The sequence below is a fragment of the Mus caroli genome, chromosome 10 (assembly GCF_900094665.2).
Source record: "Mus caroli chromosome 10, CAROLI_EIJ_v1.1, whole genome shotgun sequence".
NCBI lineage: Eukaryota > Metazoa > Chordata > Mammalia > Rodentia > Muridae > Mus > Mus caroli.
In genome coordinates this window covers 108925466-108952306 of record NC_034579.1, presented here as the reverse complement: position 1 = coordinate 108952306, position 26841 = coordinate 108925466, and the positions used below count along the sequence as shown (strand labels likewise).

The 26841-nt window shown below is 39.7% G+C and overlaps 1 protein-coding gene across 3 annotated transcripts in view; it reads right to left on the bottom strand.

The window, feature by feature from the left end:
• The window catches only part of Ptprr (protein tyrosine phosphatase receptor type R), a 247876-nt gene that overhangs the window by 113599 nt on the left and 107436 nt on the right, over window positions 1-26841 (bottom strand). Inside the window, exon 1 of one of the 3 annotated variants that reach the window (XM_021174213.2) lies at window positions 7192-7322. The exons of 1 other annotated variant lie outside the window; for it this stretch is intronic. In XM_021174213.2, coding sequence (XP_021029872.1) covers window positions 7192-7224 — 33 coding nt within the window. In that variant the 5' untranslated portion in view covers window positions 7225-7322. Of the gene's footprint in view, window positions 1-7191; window positions 7323-26841 lie in introns of those variants that run through there. One more of the 3 variants, XM_029482860.1, reaches the window with a different exon arrangement.

Here is a 26841-nt window from a genome sequence, read left to right as displayed (position 1 = left end):
GTGTGTGTGTGTGTGTGTGTGTGTGAGTGTGTATGTGTGAGTGTGTATGTGTGTGTGTACACGCAATCATGCCATGGAAGAGTGGAGAGGTCAGAAGAAAACTTAGCAAGCACTGGTTCTTTCTTCCTATCATTTGTGTGCTTCAGGGAATTCAACCTAAGTCATCAGGCTTGGGAGCAAGAGCTTTACCCATTTGAGTCTTCTTATTGGGCCCATCTAATTAATTTTTCATGTGAACACCATAATGGTGTGTCTAAAATACTAGTCTAATCAGCTGCAATTACAGCCAAAATCCCTAAAAGAGATCTCGATTTTTAAATGAATAGTCATAACTCTGGTTAATGAAACTTGTGTACTCTTGCTGTCTTAACCTCCCACACACACATCTACTGCACACATTGCACAGAACATACTGTAGTCACCCCTGAGGTTTGTAAACATCTTCTCTCTTTCTCCATGGTGTCAGTTCACATGTGCCTAGCTGGTAAGGTGTAGGTCTCTCTCCTTTCCTAGAAAGGATGCCACAATTCCTGGGCCTCTTCATTTGGATGTATCTCTTGTTTATCTGGATTTTAGTATCTCTTACATTCAAATGAGGCTCAGGAGTGCCATATTTTTGGAGATATTATATCTTTAAAATTATCTTTATGATGCTTTTAATAATAAATGACATTTTGGCTAGATTCTTGATTCAATCTCTATTTTTATTTTTTATTTTTTGCTTTTGAAACCTGCTGCTGTTATTCCAATGCCTTCTGGCAATGAAAGTTACTGTAAAAAAATACCTTGACCTGACAATGGCCTTTCTGTAGACAACTTGCTTTTTCTGCCTGTAATCTCAAAGGACTCTTTACCTCTGAAGTTAAGAAAAAACATTCTCATAGTATTTCCTTGGTTTAACAGTTCTTATCACACAGAATGCCTCTGAAATCTATAGATTCTAAACTTTAGTTCAAAAATATTATTTGCTATGCTACATCTGAATGATTTGCTTTTCAATATTTCAGTCTCACATTCAGATACCAATTGAGCCACTATATATTGTATTACTTTCTAGCCACACTATTTTATATTTCCTCCTGTAAACATACTTCTATTCAATTGACATTTTTTTTCCATCCTGCTTTCTCTGTCCTTTCCACTTTTTTTTTTTGTTTTTGTTTTTGTTTTGTTTTGTTTTGTTTTTTCGAGACAGGGTTTCTCTGTGTAGCCCTGGCTGTCCTGGAACTCAGTCTGTAGACCAGGCTGGCCTCGAACTCAGAAATCTGCCTGCCTCTGCCTCCTGAGTGCTGGGATTAAAGGCATGCTGTTTCACTTCCTCTAATGTATTTTAATTGACTTTTAAACTTTTGCCATTTTATTCATTCTTGAGAATTTCACATGCATGTATGGTGAAATATAAACATGTATGTCCTCAGTATCATGTCCCTCTTCCAACTTAATAACTCAGGAAGCCCAGGGAGTTGTTATGTGCATATGTGTATATGCATGTGTATATGTGTATATGCATATGTGTATATATGCATATGTGTGTATGCATATGTGTATATATGCATATGTGTATATGCATATGTGTATATGCATGTGTATATGCATATGTGTATATGCATGGAGCAGGGCCATCCACTGGAGAGTAGCTGTTCTATCATTGGCCCAACTGAACAGCACTTCAACAGCAGGGGCTTGGCAGCTATCCATGATTTGGATTCCCTCAATTGTCTAAAATGAAGATCTAAAGTGTCTCAGGGTTAGGGTTAGAGACCGTCTTTGTCTCTCGCATTTGTTTTAAAATACGATCCCTGCCCCATGACCCTCGCAAAGACTTTAGCTTCTCTTATTGGCAGTCACTCTCTGCAAGTGATATTTACAGTATATTTTAAAGGCTGTTTCCACAGAAAAAGCTAGAGCTGACCAGTGCCACTTGTGGCTTGTGAGAGCATCCTTCTAAGAAGAGAGGGTCACAGATGACTTCACTCACTGTACCCCTCAGTCAATGTCTCCAGCAGAGGAGCAGCAAGAATATGTGTGTTCTGATCTCATAAGCCTGCATCCTCTGTCCTTCAGAGTGTGGGAGGAGAGAGACGCCATCTCTCAGTCTATGCAAATACAAATATGAGTGCATCATATACTCACACATCACGTCTCATTGCTCCAAAATAAAGGGCCAACCCAACCCAACCCAAAGCCCAAAAGGACTCTATAAGCGCTCTTGTTAGTTGGCCTCAGTTTCAGCATAGGAATATCCGAGGGTACAAACTCTTGTTTCCTTTAGAAACAAGAGAGTTCTGGGATATGGAAGTCAGGGGCAGAGTTTCTGAAAGTGGCTTGTCACCACAGCCTCATGCATTTGTGACGAAAAATGTTGATCATGGGAAGGCTACAGGAAGTAATTGTGAGCTTCAGGCAGTGACTCTCAAATGTGGTTTCTGAGCCGCTGGGAGACATTTGCTATAATAAGATAATTTAACTAAATAATTATGTTTGCATGCTTAGAAGCTGAAGGTGGTTGAGCAAATACCCAATACATTCCCTGTATCAACGAATTATAGTAACAAGCCCAGGGTGATGAAAAAGACTTGGGTTTAAACTGAGGTGGGAAATCTCTATTAAATCCTTCCAAAAAAAAAAAAAAAAAAAAAACCAAACAACCCTCAGTTTCTTCATCTATTAAATGGGGTGATAAGAGCATTCTTTGTTATGAAAGTAACTTAGGAAATTATGAGAAACACAGAGTTTTAGATAGAAAACAGCTAGAACTGGCATGTGAACGGTTCTCTGTAAACGTAGCTTAATGCCATGAATTTATTGCACATTGACATTGAAAGCAATGTATTCGCTGAGCTACTTATCTGCATATTCAGAACAAAGGGAAACGGGATAGCAGCTGTGTTGATCAAATGGAGACCTAAAGCTTGTTTATTAGAATGATTAATAATATCAGAGCAGGAGGTGGCCTGATTGCATTGGTGATATTTATGTTAATTGATTTTTTATCACTGCTGGGGAATTTTAGCCAAAAGTCAATCAGGCAATCAGAAAAGAGAAAAAACAATATTCAAATTATTTCATTTTGCTAAGAAACGATATAGTTTGTTTTCTATTTGCACTCAGAGGGCCAGGCTTTGAGGAAGTTCTCTGACTTCCAAATGTCTGCCTCCCTGTATTCTCCACCCAATTCTGCCCCAAGTCCACAGTGCAGAGAGGGTTCTTTAGGGCGCCGAATGACATTTATACCCAGCTTGCTTCTTTTCCTACCACTACAAGTTAAATGCTAGTAAAAAGCAGCTGAATTTAGCAGCTTCGGTTAGCACCCCTTGGCTGGTTCATTTGGAAAATCTTTAATAACCCAATTTCCTCTTTGTATCATTAATCTACCTCTTCTATTTCCATCTTAGCTCTTAATTAGTGCCCTATTTTCCTTCCGTTCTTCTTGGGATAAGCCTTTCCCTGTTGCCTCCAAAGTGGCCTTAAACTTGACAGTTAGAACTTCTGTATACATTTTCCTGAAATCTTTTAATTTTATATAATTTGTGGAAGGCTCCATCATCATAATAAATTATTTTTTTTTAAAGTAAGAAATGGTGACAACTTTGATCTTTTGACTGTGTATTCACTGGAGGAGGAAAAGCTTACATAAGTACAGAACTTACACTGCATTCTCCTATGATACATCCATTATTATGCTTTGGTATAAGCATGTTAGGTATAAGCATGTTTGGTATAAGTTGGTTTGTATTTATTTAAACTTTAAAAATCTTTAAGTTATCTCTCTATCATCTATGTATCAGGTATCTATCATCCATGAATATATGAATCTATCTATCTATCATCTATCTATCTATCTATCTATCTATCTATCTATCTATCTATCTATCTATCAAATGGAAGAACATAGAAACCTAATACAAAACACTTTCAAGATAGGAAAAAAGCTATGACTTAGCCATGACTAACTCTTATCCTGGATAAATGTCACAGCATCTTACTTGTTTCAACAGAGGCTTCAAGTCTCACTGTTATGTGTTTCAATCAAGAGAAGTTTCTCCCTCCATCTCCCTGATTATCCTTCCTCTTCTGTATTGCTATTTTCACCTACTGCTATTCCTTTGTGTTCTCTTTCAATCTTCCTTGGGTTGTTCCTACCCACCACCCTCCTTCCTTCCTTCCTTCCTTCCTTCCTTCCTTCCTTCCTTCCAAATTCCTCATCATTTTGGGGACAGAAGATGGCAGCCAAAGGATTGAGCTTAAGGTGGCTCAAACTAGATCCAGGCAGAAGAAGAACAATGCTCTGGTAAACACTGTTGGCAAGACAAGGTCAGACAAATTCAGTTTTCTAAAATGAGCCCCATCAAGATAACAAAACTTAAGGGTATAGTGGCTGGAGCATATCTTTAATCCCAGCCAAAAAGGATCTCTGTGAGTTCAAGGCTACCTGGTCTACCTAGCAAGTTCCAGACTAGCCATGGCCACATAGTGAGACTGTCTCAGTGAGTTAACCACAACAAAAAAATACACATCACCATCACCATCACCATCAACCACAGGCCAAAACAAGAGACAAGTCAACAAACAAAAATATAGCAAACCTCTGTCTATGGCTGCTCTGGCTGCCTCACTCTTAGAGCACAGTTGAAAGGACAGAGGGGACATCCTGATCCTGTGTCCAGCACTAGACAAGACTGGTTTGTAAATGGTATCTGGAACTTCTTAGAAACAGACATCCCAGGGCAAACTCATAAGCCTTAAATCCCCCAGAGAACTTACTTTCTAGCCATACGTGGAGGTTGTTTTAAGTCACCAAAGATACAGATACCATATTAAAATCAAGAAAGTATTAATTTATACTGGCCACTGATGCCTTATTTGTTATAAACAGCCAGATGGCTATCTCTCCTTTTAAGATCCTGTATTCTGACAACAGGAGTATATTAGTTCCACACATGATGACATAAAAGCTTGAGCCACTAAAGGGCAGGAGACGGCACAAGCTCTGAAAGACCCTCTGAGTGGTTTGTGGCCTAAGCCCAAGCAGATGGGATGGATGGCACTCATTTCTTTCAATTCCCACCACAGAGGAGACTATGTTTCACTTCAGTGACTGTGATTGGATTCCGCTTCCCGTCTCCGGGTGTGCTACACCGTTCTCCAGGAAACAGGATAAAAGCGAAGTGTGGTTTGTTGGCCCGTGTTTTTGAGATGCTGCGAAAAAGGCTCTGCTGTTGAAACGTCCTCGGTAATATTGGTTATTTTTCTGTCACAGTGGGCATTAACAATTTTCTGCATAACTTAAAGTGAATAAAGACAGAGTGTGCAAGTTTTTTTGTGTACCCTCGGTTCTTTCATCTGCAGAGGGAGGTGGCAACACAGTAATAACCATATAATTTCCCCACAGTGTGTTATTTCAGTGATTGGCACTCTCAGAGACATCTCTTTTCTAGAAAAACAAGATTTGGAGTACCTGTTATCTGCAAGGAAGGCTTCAAACGCAGCAGGACTCGGTCAGTTTCTCATCAGTACTTCTTAATCCTTATAGTCAGAGCCCCGGCCCCATCCCCAGGCCCCCTTTCAGCAGGCTTGAGGCTAAGGTTTTTATTAGGATGGCTCTATCTGCGATTTCATTATTAAATTGTCCCCTAGAAGTAAATGCATGGATCAGGAAAACAAAGAGGCCGGATATAGCTTATTCTCCCTGACTGCAGCTAAGTATAGAAATGGTTAATTTTGTACAATGCAATTCAGATTACGTTATCAGCTGAGTGCTTAGTGATGGTCACTTATCAATAAATTGAAGATTTTGGAAGTTGTATTTTGAAAGTATTTTGGTATAAGGCACTAAAAACCCACATCTGTCTCGGAGCTTACTATCTAGTAAGTTACTATGTAGTAAGTTACTATGTAGTAAGTTACTATCTAGAAAGTAAAGTTTTAAACAGGTAAAGTCTCTTCATGTGTGTGTGTGTGTGTGTGTGTGTGTGTATGTGTGTATATATACATATACAAATTACCTTCTTCCTCTTTAGTCTAAAATCTGGGCGCTAAACCTTAAATAGTACTTTGATATTTTGGCCCTCATTTGACATTATTACTTGCTCATGTTTCATACTAGAGATACACTCAAAAGAAAAAAAAATCCTGGCAGCCCTGTACTTTATGAGAAATTGAGCTTGATTTTTTGAGTCAAGTGATTTATCTGGGCTGCCCTGATGATTTCTCTCTGTAATATTGAATCAGACAGGAAGTTAATCCAGTTTTCTTATAAGGATGGATGGAAATACCAGCTACATTATTTCTGACGTTGCTATTTATCCTTAAGGACCACAGATGAAATAAAAATTGTCCATAACTTTTCACCAATTCCAGAAACACTATTTTAAACGTTCAAACTAAATTTCCATTTTCCATCTTCGTATGCCCAGACCCTACACTCAGGGCCAAGAAAACAGCGGGAATTCAATAAATATATTTTTAGAAATACATTGCTGTGTAGACATTTTTGAGATTCTCCTTATCGGAGAGCATTACTTTCTATGCAGATCAACTAATGAAGTCATGAATAATTTCTAACCAGGTCCCAAGATTCGTGTGAGAGCTACTACGATTAGAATCCAAGGTTCTTGGTTCACCGATGGAAAGCAGCAGACCTGCCATTCCCAGGTAGGAACTAGGCCAGGGGCATCTCGTAGGGACACCTTTCCTTCAGCAATCTCTTCATAGGATGCACCAAAAAGATCCTGGTGTTAGTGAAGCCTGCATGTGAAGGTGGGGGTTCCAGATGCCCTTGTTGTAAACATATCTAGATTTCTCAGCTCACCTCCCTGTGACCCCTTCTTTCATTATCATAAATAAGGTCACCCTCGCCTCCCATCCCCATGTCAGTGTGGTAACTACACTGGACAAAACAGAGAAAACATGTGCTCTCCTAACTGCCTTTTATGAAACTTTTGGGTTCTGTTTGGATGGATGCCTTTGGGATCCAGTCTTTGGGGTGGTGAGCCCTTACTGTAAAGACACACTGAATAACCGATAGGGTGTTTACACTTCAGACTTAGAGGCTAAATATGTTTCTCTGTGAATCAAAGAGCGTTTGTGCTGACTCACCCCACCAATCGCTGACAGAAATCCCAGTGTGGATGCTCCGAGCAGCACAGCTGACCCAGACCACCCTCTCCCCATCCCCATGGGCTCTCTTACCGGTGTGGAAACTGACCAAGTGTTGCGATGCATCCGACTTCCATCTGTGTTCTTCTTGTTACATTGCTAGCTGGGCTAATCAGAAAGCCTGTGAGCTGAAGCCTCATTTAGTCACCTGGAGCTAGCCGACTGCTACTATTTCTAGAGGCTCTGCTGAGCCCAGGTCTACAGCCGCAGCCTGTGCTATCCCAGGGGACGCCCCAGGTGCTGGCTGTTTCAATAGTTTACTAGCATTGAAATTCATGGTGGTTTGTTTCATAGCGATTAGCAAAACTGGAAAATGAGATTTTTATGAACTGTGGACCTGGTATGTTGCATGAGAATCTTTTTTTTTCCTTTTCTTGATTTTAAAAGAAAATATATGTTTTATAATTTTTTTTTTAGAAAAAAATAATTTTTTTTTAAAGTTCCACCATCTTCGTGAATAATTTTCCTACTGGGAAACAGGGATCTTACAGATATCTAATTTTAACTCACTCCATGACTTAGAAAACAGATTAATGTTAATTAATTTAGTTTAATTAATATTCATATATATTTTGAAGAGGAAACTCAAGTGACTGGTAACAAACCCAAGTAATGAGTTGGAGATTCAAATATATGCTGGTGTGATTAAAAACTAATTTCCCCCTACCATACCATTTGTGTTTAACACATGATCTAAAATAAATGATTGTTACAATTATTACTATTAGAGACATATTTAGTTTGAAAACAAGTAAGACAGAGCAAAGTAAAGGAAAACACTTTCCTTGTCTATAAGTGTTAACCTCATTTTTTTAAGAATAAGATTCGTTGAAACACTTTGAGAATCCCACAAACTCTGACATCAAGATACCTGGCATAACTCCAGTAAGACTTCAATAAAGCTTAATTATTTACACATTACTGGCAGCAAGGTAAATTAATTTTTTAAAGAGCACCAGAGCACTCCCAGTAGTCTTAAAAATGTGCAGGATCTTTGAGCCAATAATTCCCTACCTGAAAAAGTATCCTAATGAAATGACTTCAGTGAGTAGACGTTAAGTACTAAGATTTTCTTGGCTAAATTTTACTTTAAAACTTAGAGGGGATTTTAAGGAACAACGGTAGCTAAAGCATAAACACTTTTTGGTATGTCAGTGAGAGGTAATTGTTGGTTAATTCTCTCGCTCTTTCTTTGTATCACCAATTTGGCCCTGTCTACTAGAGCTTTCTGGTCTACCTTGAATGTCCTAGGATAGTTAGCCTTCATACTGAAGCAAAGCCTTTGGGGCTCAGTGGTTTACACTTAAAACCTTAGCCCTTGGGCACAGGCACAGGCAGGGGGATCTGTAAGTGAAACAGAGGGGGCCAGAAAACATGGCGAGCTGTGTTGTGGAGACTGGCTTAGAAAAGAAACAAAAACCCATTGAAAGCCACACAAACCATCTAGCTACCCTCCTTTATAAGAGAAAACATTGTATCATCTATTGTTTCTGACTCTTTTTTCTTTCTGCTTATGCTGTAACTGGAGATCTAAACCAGAGGCCTTCCTTATGCTGGGGGCTCCAACATGTCAGGCCCAGCCATTTACCCCAAGGAAAACCAGAAAAAATAATGATGAAAAAGGCAGGAAAGGAATTTAATCAAAATGACTGCTTTGTAGAGACATACATTGAGCATCCCAGTCTTTCTGTGAGGTACCGACAGCAGATTTAGGTTTAAATACTTAATTCCTAAATTATCTAATTAATATTATTTATTAATAATAATTAGTTAATTGCTCAAACAGTTAATAGCTTCTAAATTAAAAATTCGGGAAGAGTTGGGGCAGTGGGGAAAGGGTTCACATAATAAGCAGCCTTGGTCTGATTGTGGCCTGATTGCTCATACTCAGTTCCAGCGAGGCAAGCTAGCCTCTGAGAAATCTTTGTTTCTCTGAGGGGCCATTCATTCAAGTGATATGATTGCAGTTGCCTGGGGGCGGGCAATCTCATCATGGGGCGATATGTCTGTCAGGCTCTGCTGTTCCTGGAGTTCAAAGTGATAGCAGGCTCAGGATAATGATCACAGACTTTCAGATACTTTATCCAGGACACTGTAAAAGCTCATACTAAGATGCCTCTATCACTTGAAGCTTTGTGCCTTTAGGCTTGAGTGAGGTGAAACAGTCCATTAGGGTGTCACCTATGATATGTGTCATATATTAGTTCTTGTCCATGGGATGGGTCTCAAAGTTGCCAGTCACTGGTTGGCCATTTCCTCAGTCTCTACACAGTCTTCGGCTCTCTGAATGATTTGCATGTCATGTACAGAACTGAGCAGGCTATCCCTCCACAGGAAAGGTGACATACAAACTGAGGGAAGGGATGTAGGGATGCAGGGATGCTAAACCACTCTTGGGCATATACCCAAAAGATGCTTCACCATACCACCAGGACACATGCTCCATTATGCTCAGAGCAGCTTTATTCATAATAGTTAGAAACTGGAAACAACCCAGATGTCCCTCAACTGAAGAATGGATAAAGAAAATAATTAGTTAATTTATTTATACAATGGAATACTATTCAGCCATTAAAAATAAGACCACCATTAATTTCACAGGCAAATGGATGGAACTTGAACATATCACCCTGAGTGAGGTAACCCTGACCTGAAAGGACATGCATGGTATAAACTCACTTATAAGTGTACGCTAGCCATAAAGTACAGAATACCCCATGCTATCTATAATCCACAGACCCAAAGAAGCTAAATAACAGGGAGGGCCCAGGGGAGGATGTTTGAATCTCGCTCAGAGGGAAATAAAATAATCATCAGAGGCAGATGGAGGGAGAGAACTAGGTGGAAGAGAGGATGAGGAGGGGAAGGGGAGATCAGGTGTGGGAAAAGCCAGGGAAGCAGGACCAGGAGAGGGAAAAGAAATCAGCAGTTGTGGGGGGAGTGTTCCCAGAAACCTGAGATTGGGGAGGCTCCTGAGAGTCTATGGGGGTGACTCTAGCTGAGACTCCTAGCAGCTGGGGATATGGATCCTGAAGTGGCCACCTCTTGTAGCTAGAGCTAGACAGGACTCCCAATGGAGAAATAAGAATAACAACCCACACACAAAACCTTCACCCCAAAATTTGTCCTGCTTCAAGAAGTACAGGGACAAAGACTGTGTAGAGACTGAGGAAATGGCCAACCAGTGACTGGCAACTTAGAGACCCATCCTATGGACAAGAACTAATATATGGCACTATCATTGATACTCTGTTATGTTTGCAGACAGGAGCCTGGCATAATTGTCTTCTGAGAGGCTCCACCTAGCAGTTGACTGTAACAGATGTAGAGACTCACAGCCAAACATTAGGTGGAGCTCAGGAAATCTTGTGGAAGTGTTGGGGGAAGGATTAAGGGACCTGGAGGGGATAGAACTCCACAGGAAAACTAACAGAATCCACTAACCTGGACTGTAGGGGCTCTCAGAGACTGAACCACCAACTAGAGAGCATACAAGGGCTAGACAGAAGCCCCCTGCACATATGTAGCAGACGTACAGCTTTGTCTTCATGCAGATCTCCCAACAACTGGAGCAGAGGCTGTCCCTGACTCTGTTGCCTCTCTGTGGATCCTGTTTTAAAACTTTTTACCATGTACACGCAGGTGAGGAACTGACAAGGTCCGAGTGAGGACTCTTGTTTCTGAGCAGGCTTTAAGTACCAGGTATCGCTGCCAGTATTGGCAAGTGTATTGGCTGTCAGTCAACCACATGTGAGTTGCTACCTCCAGGGTGCATCCCTCAGTCTTCTTCCTGCTGACCCTTCAGCAGCACAGGCATGTCACCTCACAGGCCATTCCTTACTTCTCCGGATAGTCTTTCCGCACCAGGCTCCAAGGCCTCACCCTCTCCGTGTTGCTTCTTTTCCGCCAGTTCTTTTCAAGTCTTCTCTGACTTCTCTTCATCTTCCAAACTCTTACACACCGGAGAGTCCAGTGCTCAATCCTCACTCTCTTGTGTTTTTTCTCCAAACCACAGTCTCACATCAACCAGAAACTCTCCCTGAGAACTTACTGCTTGTCCTTTTCACCACAACCGACACACCCATTTAGATGTTGGGCCTAACCTTTTGGCCCCTGCCCTCCCGACTCTCACACAAGACTGGCTCTTTCTTCCTTTTTCTTCTTTTTTATAGCTGGAACCTTCAAGTGCTTAAACAAAACAAAACAAAATGCCAGAATTAAACCAAACCACAACATCATTCCTCCATCCTTCCTTTTCCTTGTGTCCTGCTGTTGGTAACTGAAGTCCATTCTGTCTGGACCACAGTCACAGCAACATCACTTCCAACAACCTTCACCACCATTACCCCACATCCAACAATTAGTATGGATCCTAGTGGCAGGCTTCAGATTGATCTCCCTGCTTCTGGCTTCCTTTTGCCTCTGCACAAAGCCAGAGTGACTTTTTTTTTTAAATCACAAATTAGATCATGTCAGTACTATCTTAAAACTCTCTGGGGGCATCTTGACTTGTTCAGAGTAAAATTAGAATCTGACATGGCCCTGTTTGAGTGCTGTTTTATCAGCTCCTCCCTCCCTCCATCCTTGCCATTTCCCCTTTAGCTCCAGAACTTTTTTTCTGTGTATATGTATATGGCATGAGTGCGTGTGTACATACTCGTGTGTTTATACATGTATGGGTGTGCACATGTATGGAGTGCATGCTTGTGTTGGTGGATGTGGAGCTTGGGGGTAGATGTTAGAAATCTTACCCTTCTTATCTTCTATCATAGTCTTCGATATCAAGCAGATGAGGCTAGCCTAGCTAGGGAGCTTGCTCTAGGAATGTGCCTTCCAAAACTTGAATTATAAGTGGGCTGCCACACCCACCCAGCATTTGTGGATGATAGGGATCCAAACTCAGGCACCCATGACTTCACAGCAAGGGCTTTAACTGAGGAATGATTCCCCCAGCCCCTTAAGTGTTCTAGTCTCATCCCTTCCAACACACCCAACTCCCTCTACCAGAAGGCCTTCACACTTGTGGCCTTACTAATAGATGCTTTCTCTAACATACTGTGGGTCTCAGTGTCTCATTATATCCAGATTTCTGCTGAAATTCTACTTCTGCAAAGGTCTTGCGATGAGATTGTTTTAAAATATTAGCTTGTCTGTCATTGTCTGCCTTCTTAGTGTTTCTTCACCAGGATGGGTTATCTGCTGTACCTGTTCAAAGGTTGTGAACCTGCACCTGATGTGGGTGCAGGTATTCTTAACCACTGAGACATTTGCCCAGCTCTCTATTTTCCAACGTATAGGATTGACACGAACCATGTTCATCCCTTGAAATAACGGTCTGTCCACGTGCAGATTCAAAATGATCTGCTAGAGTCAAAGACGTGTGAGCTAGAAAAAAAATAGTCCTATGTCTATGAATGGTTAAGGGGTTTCTCATGAAAGAAGCTGTCCTAGAGGAAGTAAGGGCTAGGCCTCCAAAAGGGAGATTCAAGGACAAGAACCTAGAAGGAAATAGGAAAGAGAGAGGGAGAGATAGAGATAGAGAGCGAGCAGGTCAAAAGCTGTGACAGAACTCCACGAAATGAAAGTAAAGTATGCACATACACATGCCCTACACACTCCAAAATGCTGTGCTACTTTGCTGTTTTGTAATATACAAAGGAATACATGCTAATGTCAGAGGGGAGACAAGAGAAGAATCCCCTGCCATTGGTGCCTGTAGGACTCAGCTTCACCCAGTGATGCGCCTTGAGCTTGAGGTCTTAGAAGCATCATTGGTGCAGATACTAAATGCATCAGATACCCAAGGGCTGACCCAACTGCAGGAAGCCATCTATTGTTAAGAACCATAATGATTTTCTAGGCCCTGGAAGCTTAGGAGTAGGTGGTGGTGAGAAAGAGCAGAGAACCTCCTCTGTCCATGTGCCAGGTGAAATGAAAGGGACTGTAGGGATTCCTGAGAAATATCAGGGTGGGAACACTGAAGAGGACCGAAGTCTGACTGGGTGTCCAGAGGCACCATGGAGACAGGTAGCAGAGAGGCGAGTCCAACGGCCATGCTGGCTTGGGTAGGATGCTAAGAGTTTCTTTGATCTTGGGGATATTGGGCATGAAGATCTCTGGATATTACAAACATGGTATTCTCCTAGTCACTTTTCAACTGGTTTGCTCATCATTAGGATTGCAGTTTAAATTATGTCCATTCAAAGCCCCCTTTGCCATGCTCTTAAATTAAGTCTACTATTCCTGAATCTAAAAACCCTCCCTCCCTCCGTTCCTCCCTCTCTATACATTCACTCTCTCTTTCCTTTTTTCTTTCTCTTTCTTTCTTCAAGTAGAGTGTGTGCTGGCACACAGATGCATGTTTGTGACTATGCAAGCAGAGGCCCCACAGTTGACCTGGACATTCTGTCCCTTTAAATCTTCCTCCTCCTTATTCAGGCAGAGCTCCTCACTGAATCTGGAGCTTGCCAGGCCCTGTCAGCCTAGCTGGGCCCCTTACCCCAGTGGTCTTCTGTGTCTGCCTCTTGAGGACACCAATTCTGGTTCTGATGCTCACGTGACAAATACTTATTCACTGAGCCATCTCCTCAGTCCAGAAAAATATTTTAAACTATAACCATGATCACACTTTTTTCTTTTGAAAGAATGTTTAAGTGAGTCATTAGGCTATCAGAATAGCTTCAAAACACAGTAAGAAGAAATGAGATCCACTTAAGATGACTTTCTAACAAGACATAAATGAAAACTTCACAATAACACTAGAATATAATGAGATCATTTCTCATCCGTGAACGTGTGAGGGTAAATTTACATGTCTGTTATTAACTCATCAAAATTCCTCTGAGTGCATTATTTTCCAACTCTTGTTACCATGTGATCAAATGTAGCTCATCATTCATTATTCATAGGCTCCATTAGAATGTGAATAAACACCATTTCTGTCTGCATTGCATTGAACTAGAGATATATAGGAGGGCTTAAAAATTTATCATTTTGTTTATTCCGAGGGAAGAGGCAAAATCACAGAATTCATTGGCATTAGGAGACTCATCATCTCACTTTTAAACACATTTTCAAAAGCATCTTCTCTGATATGCATTCTGTATGATGTACATTCTGTATGGAATTCAATTTTTCAGTACTTCTGGGTGTCTGGGATTTGGAGGAGGTTAAGTATTTGATAACAAATATTCAAAAGCATTCTTATGATTTTTATATGTTCAAAATGTATGTTGTATATTTTAAATAACAAATAATTTGTCATCTAGTCCACTTGACCTCCCCCCGCAACCTCACCCCTATCAAGTATAACAGAAGTAAGTCTATGCGAACTTCATCAGAGTAGACAATATATTTTAGTCTTATTTATGATTTCAAAGCCTTGTAAGCAATCATTGGCTATGTAACCATGAATTAAATCTTACCAAGTGCCAATTAGCATCTTTGCCTTTAAGGTGAAATAAATATTTGGCCTGTAAATATTATCCATGTTTTGATTTAATATAATTAGTAATTTTATCAGTGCTAAAAATAATTCTGGAAATGGAAGGAAATTGTAGGCATAGATAAATGAATTAAATACCTTCCATACATCTGAAAATGAATTAGTAAGCTAGAAGACAGATTATTTTCCATTTGAGCCTTACATTGTTCAAGGATCACAGTAGATATTAAATGAGCCTAAAACCAACTTAACTAGATTCCACATAGCTTATGCTGCCAAATTAGAAACCATAGCTTGTGGGAAAAATAGTCATGGTTTGTGGTTTAGATCATAAAGAACACACTACAAACCAGGCAACAACCAAGCGTGGGACATGAGTAAATTATACCACGTCCTAATTTCTCTTGCCCATTCTGTGTCTGGTTCATATTGTCTTGTTGATTTAGAAGAGATGTCTACTAGATTCACTCAGCAGATATTTCATGAGTTTCCAATGTGTGCCAGGCACTGGGTTCTGAGATTTCGTGATTGTCAAGGCCTCTCAGGCCCACAGGAGACATTTTTCTTTTTCTCATCAAGGGCCAATCCCCTCAGTTAGGTTCCTATCCTATGTTCTGTTCTCAAGAATTCCCTTCTGCTTGTTTTCTGGATCACTGTTTTCTCCATCACTGATGGATTGTTCCCTGCAGTACATAAACATTTGCAAGTTTTCTTGAAAATAAAGCCATATGGTCTGCTTCTCCACTTAGCTGTTAATTCTTTCCTTTGTTGAGAGAGAGAAAAAAAAATTGTTTTTGTTCCTGGGAACCATTTACACAAAATATTGTCATGCAAACCGGCCATAGCCTGTACCTTATGATTATCTGCATTTCATTCCTCTCTCATCTGACAGTGCCCCAAGGAACCAACCCTGTTAAGATCACTAATGGCCTCTGCAGGGTCATATACCCTCTTAAGATCACCAGGGGTCTCCATAGAGCCACATCAGTAGACAGCTGCGGGTCCCTGTCTTTCTCAGAAGCAGTTTGACACATAGGATGAGAATTCTTCTTCCTCCTGAAAACCTTGTTCTCTTAACTTTCATGGCACTGCATGAGCCTGCTTTTCTCCAACTTTGTGTTAAATATCCATCCTCAGATAAGTTGCTCTAATCAGTCTAAAGAAGGCACTTTCTCACCTTCGAAAGATGTCATATGCCTCTTCTAGTCACCTTCCCCCAATGTCTAATCTAATCTAATCTAATCCAATCCAATCCAATCTAATCCAATCCAATCCAATCTAATCTAATCTAATTGTGTAGGTGTGGATGATAACAGAGTCACTTCCTCTTTCTTATTCCTGTATCTGTTGTAACTCCTCAAAACTTTAGAAGTTGTTCTAGTTTATCAATCCTATGAGGAATTCAGTCATCACAGAGACAGCCATTGCAGAATCTTTACTCCTACTTTTTGTTAGTACTCAGGCTTGCCTTCACAGTCCCTGTGATCTTCAAAAGGTTTTATTCTGAGAGGACTGACCTCACGCACACCTGGGAAGCACTATACCACTGTGCTTTATCTTCAGCCCTCTTTTAATTTCTCTCTCTCTCTCTCTCTTTCTCTCTCTCTCCCTCTCCCCCCCTCTCTCCCCCTCTCCCCCTCTCCATTTTGTTTTTGTTCAAAATATTTCTGGTAGACAAAAGGATAGATACCAAAAAGTAAAAACAAACAAACAAACAAACAAACAAACCAACAAACCAACCAAAATGAAGGAGATGAGAAAGAGTCACCTTGGGGCTCCAGCTGAGGAATACAGGAGTTCCACAGGAAATTAATCCCCTTGTAAGAGTACAGGAACTCTAAGGTTCACTTCCTCCCCTGACTATGCCCATCCACATTAACCTTTATCCTGAAGGAAAAGTTCAACTTTCTTCATAGATCAAATAAGCCATTTAGTTACATGGGAAATGTAGCTCTGTGTTGAAAACATGCCTGCACGTGCCTTATGACTGTTACACACACTTATTCTGAATAAAACAGACCCAATTCCTGACAGAGAAGAGATCATGTGTTATTTTATATTGATGTGCATTTATTGTTCTCAATCTCCCAAGAGCAGAAAATTTCAAACAAAGTCCAATAAATTACATGTTGATTTCCTTGGAAACATAGCTTTACCTTCAGATATTGAACTTCATTGAGATAAGGTCTCAAAGCGATTGGTAACTACAAGAGAAACTAATAGGCGCTCCTACAAACATTATAGGGTTAATAGCACTGATAAGTTTGATGGTACAGATGTATGTGTTTGCATGATATGCATATGCTAGATTATAAGAATTTTATAAGGTAGCAGAAATCCCATTCTTTTTCAGAAATAATATCAGAAAACAGCCTTGCTGATGGGAGAATGAACATCCGAAATGTTTGGTGCATCATTTGCCTCAAGGAGAACGTGGATATTGGTTAGTCCCAGTCCAAACTCTGCTTTGTAAATGTATGGAGCCCTAGATAATCCAAGCCAAGGGGCTTTAACGCATAGTAGGGCCAGTCCCGGAGCAAAACCTTAGGAAAGTGTGCTGCAGTTCCCTCTCTCAGTCAGCCGCTCAGCAGACAGGTCACCACAGGTAATGCAAAAGCAGCAGGCAGTCACAGAGATGTGATTAAAGTGCACAGTAGTCTGCAGGGTTCTGTTCTCTCTGGCATTTCAGCTGTCGGTCTTCCTGTGGGTGCAACAAGTGTCTAGAAACATGGTGTCCACGCTGAGTGTGCTATCAGATGACAGTGAATGTGGGCATATGTATTAATTTCGATGTCTTGCTCAAGCAAATCACCAAAAATACCTAATACAAAGAAGAGCAACACTAAGACACACAAGGCCATGAGCCAATCACACTTATCCCTTTAGACTTATCTAAACCATGCCCATCTGGAGTTGAGACACATGCTTCTCTTTTCTGTGCTGTGGTTGAAGGGCTTCATATGGAATTTCTTCAGTGCTTACAGAGTAAGAAACAGTATCAGAGAGAGATTGGAGCTGGGTGCCACACTGGGCCAGGAATTAAAACAGGAGAGGAAAAGAGACTAAGGAGAACTTTGGACACATAGGCCTTACATTATGAATAATGAGGAGCTAACACTTTGCATGCATTGTGTCCCCAGCTTGCGCTTAACACATTGACTATTAAAACCATCATGCTGAGTGGGGTGGTGCACGCTGGTGACCGTAGCATTCAGAGGGTGGAAGCAGAAGGATCTCATTTGAGGCTTTCCTGAGCTCTATAGAGAGATCCTGCCTCAAAACAAAATAAACAAACAACAAAACAGCCCTGTAAAGCCAGTACAGTTATTATCATTTCCTAATGAGCACACAGTCTCAAGAGCATTGACAACTTCCCTAAGGCAAGGTGTCTACTAACCCAACTACACTTTCTTTCCCTTGGCGCACATAAATGAGATTTAGTATAATGTCAACGATATACTTAAACCCTTATTAATAATGATTTTAAAAAGAACAGAAATATTAGAATGAGAGTTAGATAAAAATATAATAATAATTATTACACAATAAGATTAATAGTTTTTCAACCCTAAATCTTCTACAAAGTGTGAAATCTGGGTAGTGACTTTATATTTCTGGAATCAATTGTCTTAGATCAGAATGTATGTAGATGCGTTCTAAAGTATTGAAACTCGCTGTCACATGTCAACCTGGCTGGACCACAGGATACCCAGATATTTAGTTAAACATTGTTGAGTGCATGTCTATGGAGGCATTTATGGATAGGATTGACAGCTGAAGTGGAAGCTCTGGTTAAGCATTGTTCTCAGTGTAGGTGGGCTTCTTCCAAACTACAAAAATTATGAGAATTTACTCTCCCCGTGTGACTGTTCTTGAGTCAGTCCGTCAGAACGGGACTCAGAATTTACCCCATAACCTCTTTTGTTTCTCAGACCTTTGAACTTATATTGGAAGTGTTCCATTAAGTCTCCTGCATCTCCACCTCGAGGATCAAAGATCTCATTCTCATCTTGTGCCCTGTGAGCAGAATCTTTATAATAAATTTCATTATTTATGGCCATTCCCATTTTATTCTATTCCTCCAAAGAACCCAGCTGGGTCCATCCCTCTGATAATACCAAGGACTGGAAGCACGATTGGACTTTTTCTCTTATATCTTCTTCATACTTGTAGAAAAATTTGGCTTCCATCTTTAAGCTCTGAGGAGAAAGCAGATGGTGTGGAGGTGTAGCGGAGTAGGTTGTGGCTACCAAGGACAATATTTCTTGGGAAACCGTGTCTTCAGTCCATATTGCTGAAGAAAGTGCCTTGTGCAACCTAAAGTGTCATGAGCCATGACTTTGGCTCTTGACAGTCAAGAAAGAATGTGAGGTTACACAGAATTCACACTACAGGGAAACAGGTGTTAGGATGAAAAGAATTTTCTGCTCACACAGAGCACAGCAGTTCAGCTGAAAGGTGCTGTCTGTGCAAACATAGATTTTCAAGTTACACATCTTTATTCAGGAGCTGTATTTTCACAGATGTCCTTTCATGATTCACCAAATACTATCCATTTACCTATCACACAGGTGAGTGTATTGAGGAGAGGTGTGAAGAAAGAAAGTTTTGCAGAAAATGAAGATTAGCTATAACGTGTGGCAGTTAAAGTGGTTTTGAGTATTACTGGTAATAACTAGATAGTGAATTTCTTGTGTAACTCTAAATGCAGTTGTATTTTTAAAAAAATCATATCAAAACTTTTTTATGTGTATTATTTGTTTCTGTGGGAGCAGACATGATCATGTGGAGGTCAGAGGACATTTACAGAGGTTGGTTTTCTCCTTCTGCTGTGTAGGTTCTGAGGATTAAATGTCCATCATCAGGCTTGATGACCAGCGTCTTGATTTACTAAGACATTGTCCCATCCCTGTTATCATGTTAAAAATTATGTTAGGAAATAATTAAATAAATGAAGAAGAATGAACATAAATGAAGCATGTGGAGCACAGGGCCTGGAGACTTATAGGAAGAGGCGTAGTAGGAGCGTTATCTCTGGTGCTCATGTAGGGCTTCACACAGCTCCTGAAGCAAAGGACAGCGATGCTCGAGGAGACGGAATGAGGTCATCCAGAAATCAAATGAGTAAATCTCAGAAAGAAATGCCACGAGGTGTACTTTATCACCCATTAGCAGTCAGACCAGTTCCTTCCTTCTGACCATGATTAGGTCATTTCTGCATATTTGATGAGGAACCATATTGGTTTTCACTCTGAGGAACCACATGCTAACTTCCTGAGAGTAACTCTCTCTCTCTCTCTCTGTGTGTATGTGTGTGTGTGTGTGTGTGTGTGTGTGTGTACATGCACACATGAATGCATTTGTACGCATGCAGAGACTAGGGTGAAAATGTTAAGAGAAACCATGCTTTCAAGATTGTGCAAGCATTTGACATTTTGGGAGATAGCGCAGCTAGGGGTATAACTCAGTGGTAGCTCTATGTGTAAGGTCCTGAGTTCCCTAGATAGCAGTTTGGATATTAAAAAAGAAGAGGAAGGAAGAAGGAAAGAAGAGAACAGGATGGGGAAAGAGGGATAGAGGAAAAGGAAGGAAGGAGATAGAGAGATAGAGAGAGAGAGAGATAGATAGATAGATAGATAGATAGATAGATAGATAGAGAGATAGATAGATAGAGAGAGAAAGAGAGAGAGAGAGAGAGAGAGAGAGAGATTTAAATAAGAACCAATCTGTTCCTTGACTGTGAGTACTTTCTTACATTTTGTGTTTTGAATTTTGTGCTGTCATGCTTTTCGTGGTTCTGAAGTAAGTGTGTGTACTGTGTGTGTGTGTGTGTGTGTATCTAAGTCTTTAAGATATGTAGTCTCTTCACATGAAGTTGTTTAGTTGGCTATGCAGTTTCAGTATCTGAAGATCCCCAGTAAGCCCACCTCAGAGCCATGAGGGTTCTAAATGTCCCTTTGGAAGATCACTGCACAAGTAGCCATATGGCTTGGTGAAATTTAAGAAAGTTAGTTCAAGGCCAGACAGAAGTTAATGATGGAAATGAGGTTAGAATCAGCCTCCTTTCTGGCTTCTGGCATCCACCATTCCACCCAGTGTCTTCACATCTAAACACAGTCTGCTGACAGCCAGAGTGAATGTATGAACAGACTGCAGACCATGAGTTAGCAGCAGTATTTGTAAAAACTCAAGTTTCATAATTAATGTCACAAAAACCATGTTTTTTTTTTCAGTTTGTCTATTGTCAAGTTTTGAAAATTGTGGTACAGTGAAAAATTTAAAAAAATATCCATTCTCACTGAAAGATGGTAATTACTATTTTATCTATCTCCCTGTATCTATCTATCTTCCATCACACATGGATAAGGTTGTGCAATTTTACACATAGAGGCTCTACAGTGTCATCGCTTGGCTTTCACTTCAAAGATGCTGACATTTTATAAATTTAAAACTATGGCTTTGTCTTATTGTCGTGAAAATGCTTCAAAATTTATTTCATTAATCCTTATTGACAGACACTTACATTATTTCCATTTTATCCTGCAATATTCTTTGCGAGTGTCTTTATTTTCTTAGAAGTTATTAGAGAATCTCAATTACTGAGTCGAGTGCTATACCTTTTGAAGGATGTTTGCTGATTTGGCATTCATTCCAGCAGCTTATTGGCAAGGCTCTTCCATCCCCATTTTTCTCTTTCCCTTTCTCTCGTTCTTGATGTCAACACAGAGCCCTGTGCCTGCTCATCCCTGAGCCTGGGTCTGGGTGTGTCTCAATGGGGCCAATGACTTTCTGTGCTGGGCAAGCTTGGTGCTACTACCATCCTTTGTCACCAGGTTGCTTTGCTTTCTGAAACCATGGATTAGTAACATCAATTGATTTATACAGGCATTCATTTTCAAATAGCAAGCAGGTAATACTGGAAATTACAAATATGAGTGAGGGCTTATGATTGTTCAAATTTGACAAGCAAGATCAATTAATTTGAGACACTGGGTTAAAAGCATTATATGGGCTATCTCTGGCTTAAAGAATTTATATGGGCTACCTCATTTAACCCTCACAATTCAGTACTACAACTATTAGGCTTTTCATTATGCAGTCAAGGAATACAGATGAGTTGCTTAAAATTATGTATCTTGTAAGTTGTGATTTGAACTATGACAGTTTGATTCTAGGACTATGCTCTTAACCACCAGGCTACTATTTTAAAAAGATACGCAAATGGTTTTAATATTATGATTAAGTTGGTATGTATAGAATACAACTGTGCCAAAGCAAAAATTCTTTCTGTAGTGATGGAGAAATTCTAAAGTGTAATGTGGCCCTTTTCTGTGGTTGAGAGATATAGGCACTGAAGCTATAGTTATGTCCTTCTTAGACCAGTAGGTGCCATATTCTCATAGGCTTGAGGTAGATAACCAGCTACAGAATTGTTCTAGATGAGCGTCAGAAGAAGCTGAGGAGACACACCCAGTCAGCTGCATCTTAGTGCAGTTCAGACCATCACCTATTTGGGATCATCTGAAAAGAAAGTATCCTTGAACGGAGACTGAGTCTTTATGTCTGATATATGAATCCAGAGGAGGAATTTGGATCTGTCTTACCTCATCTGCTCTAATAAAAAAACTATATAAAGTCCATTAAACTCTATTAACTGTATGGGTGATTAGACATAGCCAAGTTATGGACAGCTTTTGTTTCCATAGTTTCTCAGTGGGCCTTGAGTAAGGATAGCCCTTCCATCTAGATAGAGAAGGGACCTTTTAGAAGAACCCATAACAAGAGGCACTGTGTGGATGCAGAATGGGAATGCTGTTTGAGGCATGGTGATGGTGGTAAGGATTCTATTTGATTAAAGATGCTGGAATGGAGGGGGGATGCAGTCATAAGAAAGAACGAACAGGCAGTGGGTCTAAACCACCAAATCTCATTAGTTGTACACCATGAAATTTGCTTTGGTTTTTCTTTTCTTTTCTTTTCTTTTTTTTTTTGGTAAGTTTTGGTAAACAATAAAAATTATATTATTTGGCACAGTAATAAAAATCCTTCATAAATGAGTCCTAAAATGTCTTTGCAAATTCTCAGCATATAATTTTGTTTTCAGTACACCGATACATTCCCTTTGATCCAGACATACTATAATTTTATCTGTCTATTCTCTAAATATGATGTGTAATTTATACATCCTTTGCTTATCTGGCTGAATTGGTAGTTCACAACTTCTTCACCAAGTCTCATTTATCCCAAAAGTCCCAACTGAAGTGCTACTTCCATTATTTGGGAGTAAATTCTTACTTAAGTCAGAAATTTCATTTTTATCTATTTCTATTACTGCCCAATTTAATTTGTTTAGTTGAAAATAGTTTCCCTTAACAAAAGAACTTACTTATTCATCTGTTTTTTAAGAAAAGACAAAAGCTCTCTTAGTTTGTTTTAATATTTAATAGTTAAGGAAATAAAACTTAATAGAATAGAAAGTTGTATAGAAAACTAAAAACTTGCTTTTACAACCTGCCTGTTCAGCTGGGTATGATCACACGCTACATTTGCAGATTTCTTATATGTAAACTAAGCATTATTGCATGGCCTCTGTTACTTTAATTTTCTGTCTTTCCTTATGGAGTATATTATTTAATGGATATGATCTCCCTGCCCACTTTATACATTGTTTTCGAGTACAGTCACTGTGTTGTACAACAGATCTCTCAAACCATTTCTTCTATCTCGGCAGAATGATATCCTTTGATTAACATGTCTCCTCCCTTATATAATATAGTTGTGCATCTTAAGCACTAGATAATGAATTTTCATTCAGTAGGTTTTAAATTCCTTTATGAAAAGTTTCAGAGAGCATCATCTGTGTACTGAAGCCTTCAACTCAAATCAATAGTAGATGATACATGCATCGACAGGACATAATTTCATCTATTATTATAACCAGTTCATCTTATAGTGATAGGGGAAAACTGAACACCACAGCTAAGTGAACTATTTAACATTTCATTTTCTCTAAAGACACTCTATAAAATCTGAAGGATTTTTGTTGTTGATATTTTGCCTAATCTTGGACAACTCTGAACTCTGAATGTTACTGACCTAATTTTTCACCTTCCATAGATGAACTTTGGGAATAGACGACACCTCTGCAGTCTGTTTTTGTAAGATAGTGCACAAAGAAAAGATAAGCAACCAGGTAATAACCAGAGAAATACAGCTGTACTTTTCCAGTGACATCATCGAGCTTCACTATTTATCTTTGTAAATTTGGACTTTTCCCCTATAAATGTATTCAGGTAATGGTTGTCCACCATGAAGGTCCACCCTGAAGTTATTTTTAGAAGCTGTGTGCCAATACAAACTTCCTTGAAAAGAAGAAAGCAAGTCTGGTGGTTGGGTGGGGTGACTCACACTACATTCAGTTATTACAATTTGGTCTGCAGGAGACATTTATTCAGTGTCTACTGGTGGGACTGCCTGATATATTTCTAATACTAAGTAGAAATCTCAATAACATTTTGTTATTCGGAATGTAAACATCAGGGACTGGAGAGAGAGCTCAGGCGTTAAGAGCACTGGTTGTTCTTGCAGAGACCCAGGATAGGTTCCCCACGGTTGCTCATAACCATCAGTAACTCTAGACCCACAGGATCTGATGCCTCTTCTGGCGCGAGGCGTCAACATGCAGGCAGAAACACTCCTACAAATAAAATAAATAAATCTTTAAAAATAAAAAAAAAATTTAAACACTATCCCTCTCAGAGAAACGTTTTCCTTTAGTGTCTATGCCTATGCCAAAGGGAATGGCAAAGATTAGCATGCGTTAACTTTTTAGAGAATGGCCATCTAACTTTTAAACAATTACCTTAGCATCAATTCTGAAATGACATTTTTCTCCACTGTTGAATTAATGAACAATGCTGTTTTTATGTATAATAAATAATTTATACCAAGAACTGAGGTTGCCTAGAAACACCCACTGATAAAATACTTCTCTGATAAAGGTGCTGGGAGCAGAGATAGCGTTGTGGGAAGAGGGAGCATGCCTGGGTGAGACGTGTATCTAAAGGATAATGGGAATCTCAGCGCCGTGACTATTTCTTTTCTCTTAAGAAAATAGCATAATTATGTGTCTGTCTTTCACAGGGAGACAAAGGACCTCAGATAATTATTTCTAAGATATCATAGGGAAGAAAAACCAAACTTAACTGAACACATTGTGTCAATCAATCCCACGACTGCACACCTTATCAGCATCAACTAGGATTTAATTTAACTAATTCCGATCCTGAAGGTTAACGTGTATCAGCAAAGGTGCAGGGAGCCATCTGAGAAAGTCACCATGCACCATGGTGTCACTATGGTTGCCCAGTAACAATGAAGGCGAGGGCACACAGACTCACTGTACTAAAACCTCCCATCAATGAAAACGTAAGACAGAAGAGTGTCTTCAGCCTCAGAGATAGAAGCTTGCATCTGACAGACTCAACCAGAGTTTCTCAACCAACTGACAAGGAAAGGCGCTGTTCTGAAGTAATAACTCCATGGGAAATTATGATGGACTGACAGATGCCTACAAAACAGGACACTTTTCAGTTCTCGTTTGTGTCGATTTTATGTGAGAATTACAATAAACATGTTACCAGATCTGAAACGCCCACGCAGCTTTAAAATCAAAACTAAGATGAGTAATATTCATAGCTGGCTGAGCAAATAAGTCAAAGTATGCATGTATAATATATTTTTTGTTTGTTAGGATTCCCAGAGCCCTCAAAATTCAATGCTATAGCAATTGGAAAATGTCTCTAATGAATGCCAGCTTTAGTACAGATTGATTTGTGCTTACATTTGTCTATGTAGATGCTCATGTGTTCCAACATAGCAGGTGTCTTGGGCACCTCTATTTTAGACATGTTCAAAAATTTTCACAGACACTCAAAGCAATATATATATGTGTGTGCATATATATATATACCAATATATATATACCTATATTTTGTGTGTGTGTGTGTGTGTAAAGTGTGTACAAGTCTATAAGCATATATTTATGGTTACTAATATCATTATTAGAATTTTCTAAGTTCTTTGCATGTACTAGGTCACTGAGTAATAATATTATGCTCTTCCTTCAGTGGCACGTTCAAGGTCACAAGTGTAAGCAGAGGACACAGAAGTGACCTTACTGCTACAACATCCTCTGATGCCCTGTACGGATCTCATGATTCCAAATAGTCCAAAACATCAATGGTTTTATTTAACATTGACTGTTATTTATAGCAGCTTATTTGTTTAAGATGTCGTACCAGATTCCAGATGTCTACACATCTGGAATATTAGCAGTTGTATTCTTCAATGGGTGTTGCCAATGTCATCTTTCTTCTGTGTTCTAAGGTGGTTACATTTTTGATTTTCTCCCCATGAGTTAAGCTTTACTGGTCAAATGTCTTCTGTTCTTTCCCCTTACTTAGGGAAGCCACAAAATCTCAGAGGTGGTTAGATTAGGAGCCAGTACACAGTAATGGAAAATAATGTTCTAAAACCCTGCACATGAACCATCAACAATGGAGTGGATGAAAGTCACAGCCCAGTAGTGTGTGAAATGATAATGGACACCTGTGCCACACTCTGAAAGGCCTGATTCTGGGGCACACAAGTGCACAACATTCCAGCACACAGGGGCCTTCGCAAAGCATTAACACTGTTTTATTGTCCCGTGTGGACTACTTATAAAGTGCTTGAGGGGAGAAAGAAAAATCTATGTGCCAACTCCCTTTATTCCCACAAGGAAGACATTTATTTTCTGCCATGTGATTGCCTCTAATAACGCTGCAGCACTTTTACAAAAGATGGATATAGTTTCCCTACCTTGCATCTCCCATCTGAGAGGCTGCAATAACAATTAACTATTAATGACAAGAAGCAAATAAGCTTTCTTTTCTCACTCCAAACTCAGCTGGTGGCTTGAGAAGGAGGTCAATACGTTGATCTATCACGAGGATATCATTTCAGGCTTAAATAAAAAAAAAAACCCATGTTCTTCCTAACAGTGTTCTGCACATGGAATAAAATTAGTTTTTGATGTTTACATTATTACTGCAGATATATCTTCATTTTTACTAGCCACAGACTCATTATAATCTCCATGGAGTAGACTTAACAATGGGGAAATTGTATCTTCTGCTTTCTGGAGCTGTGAAATCAACCCAGAGTTTAATTGTGTGGTGATTTAATGTTTGTGCATG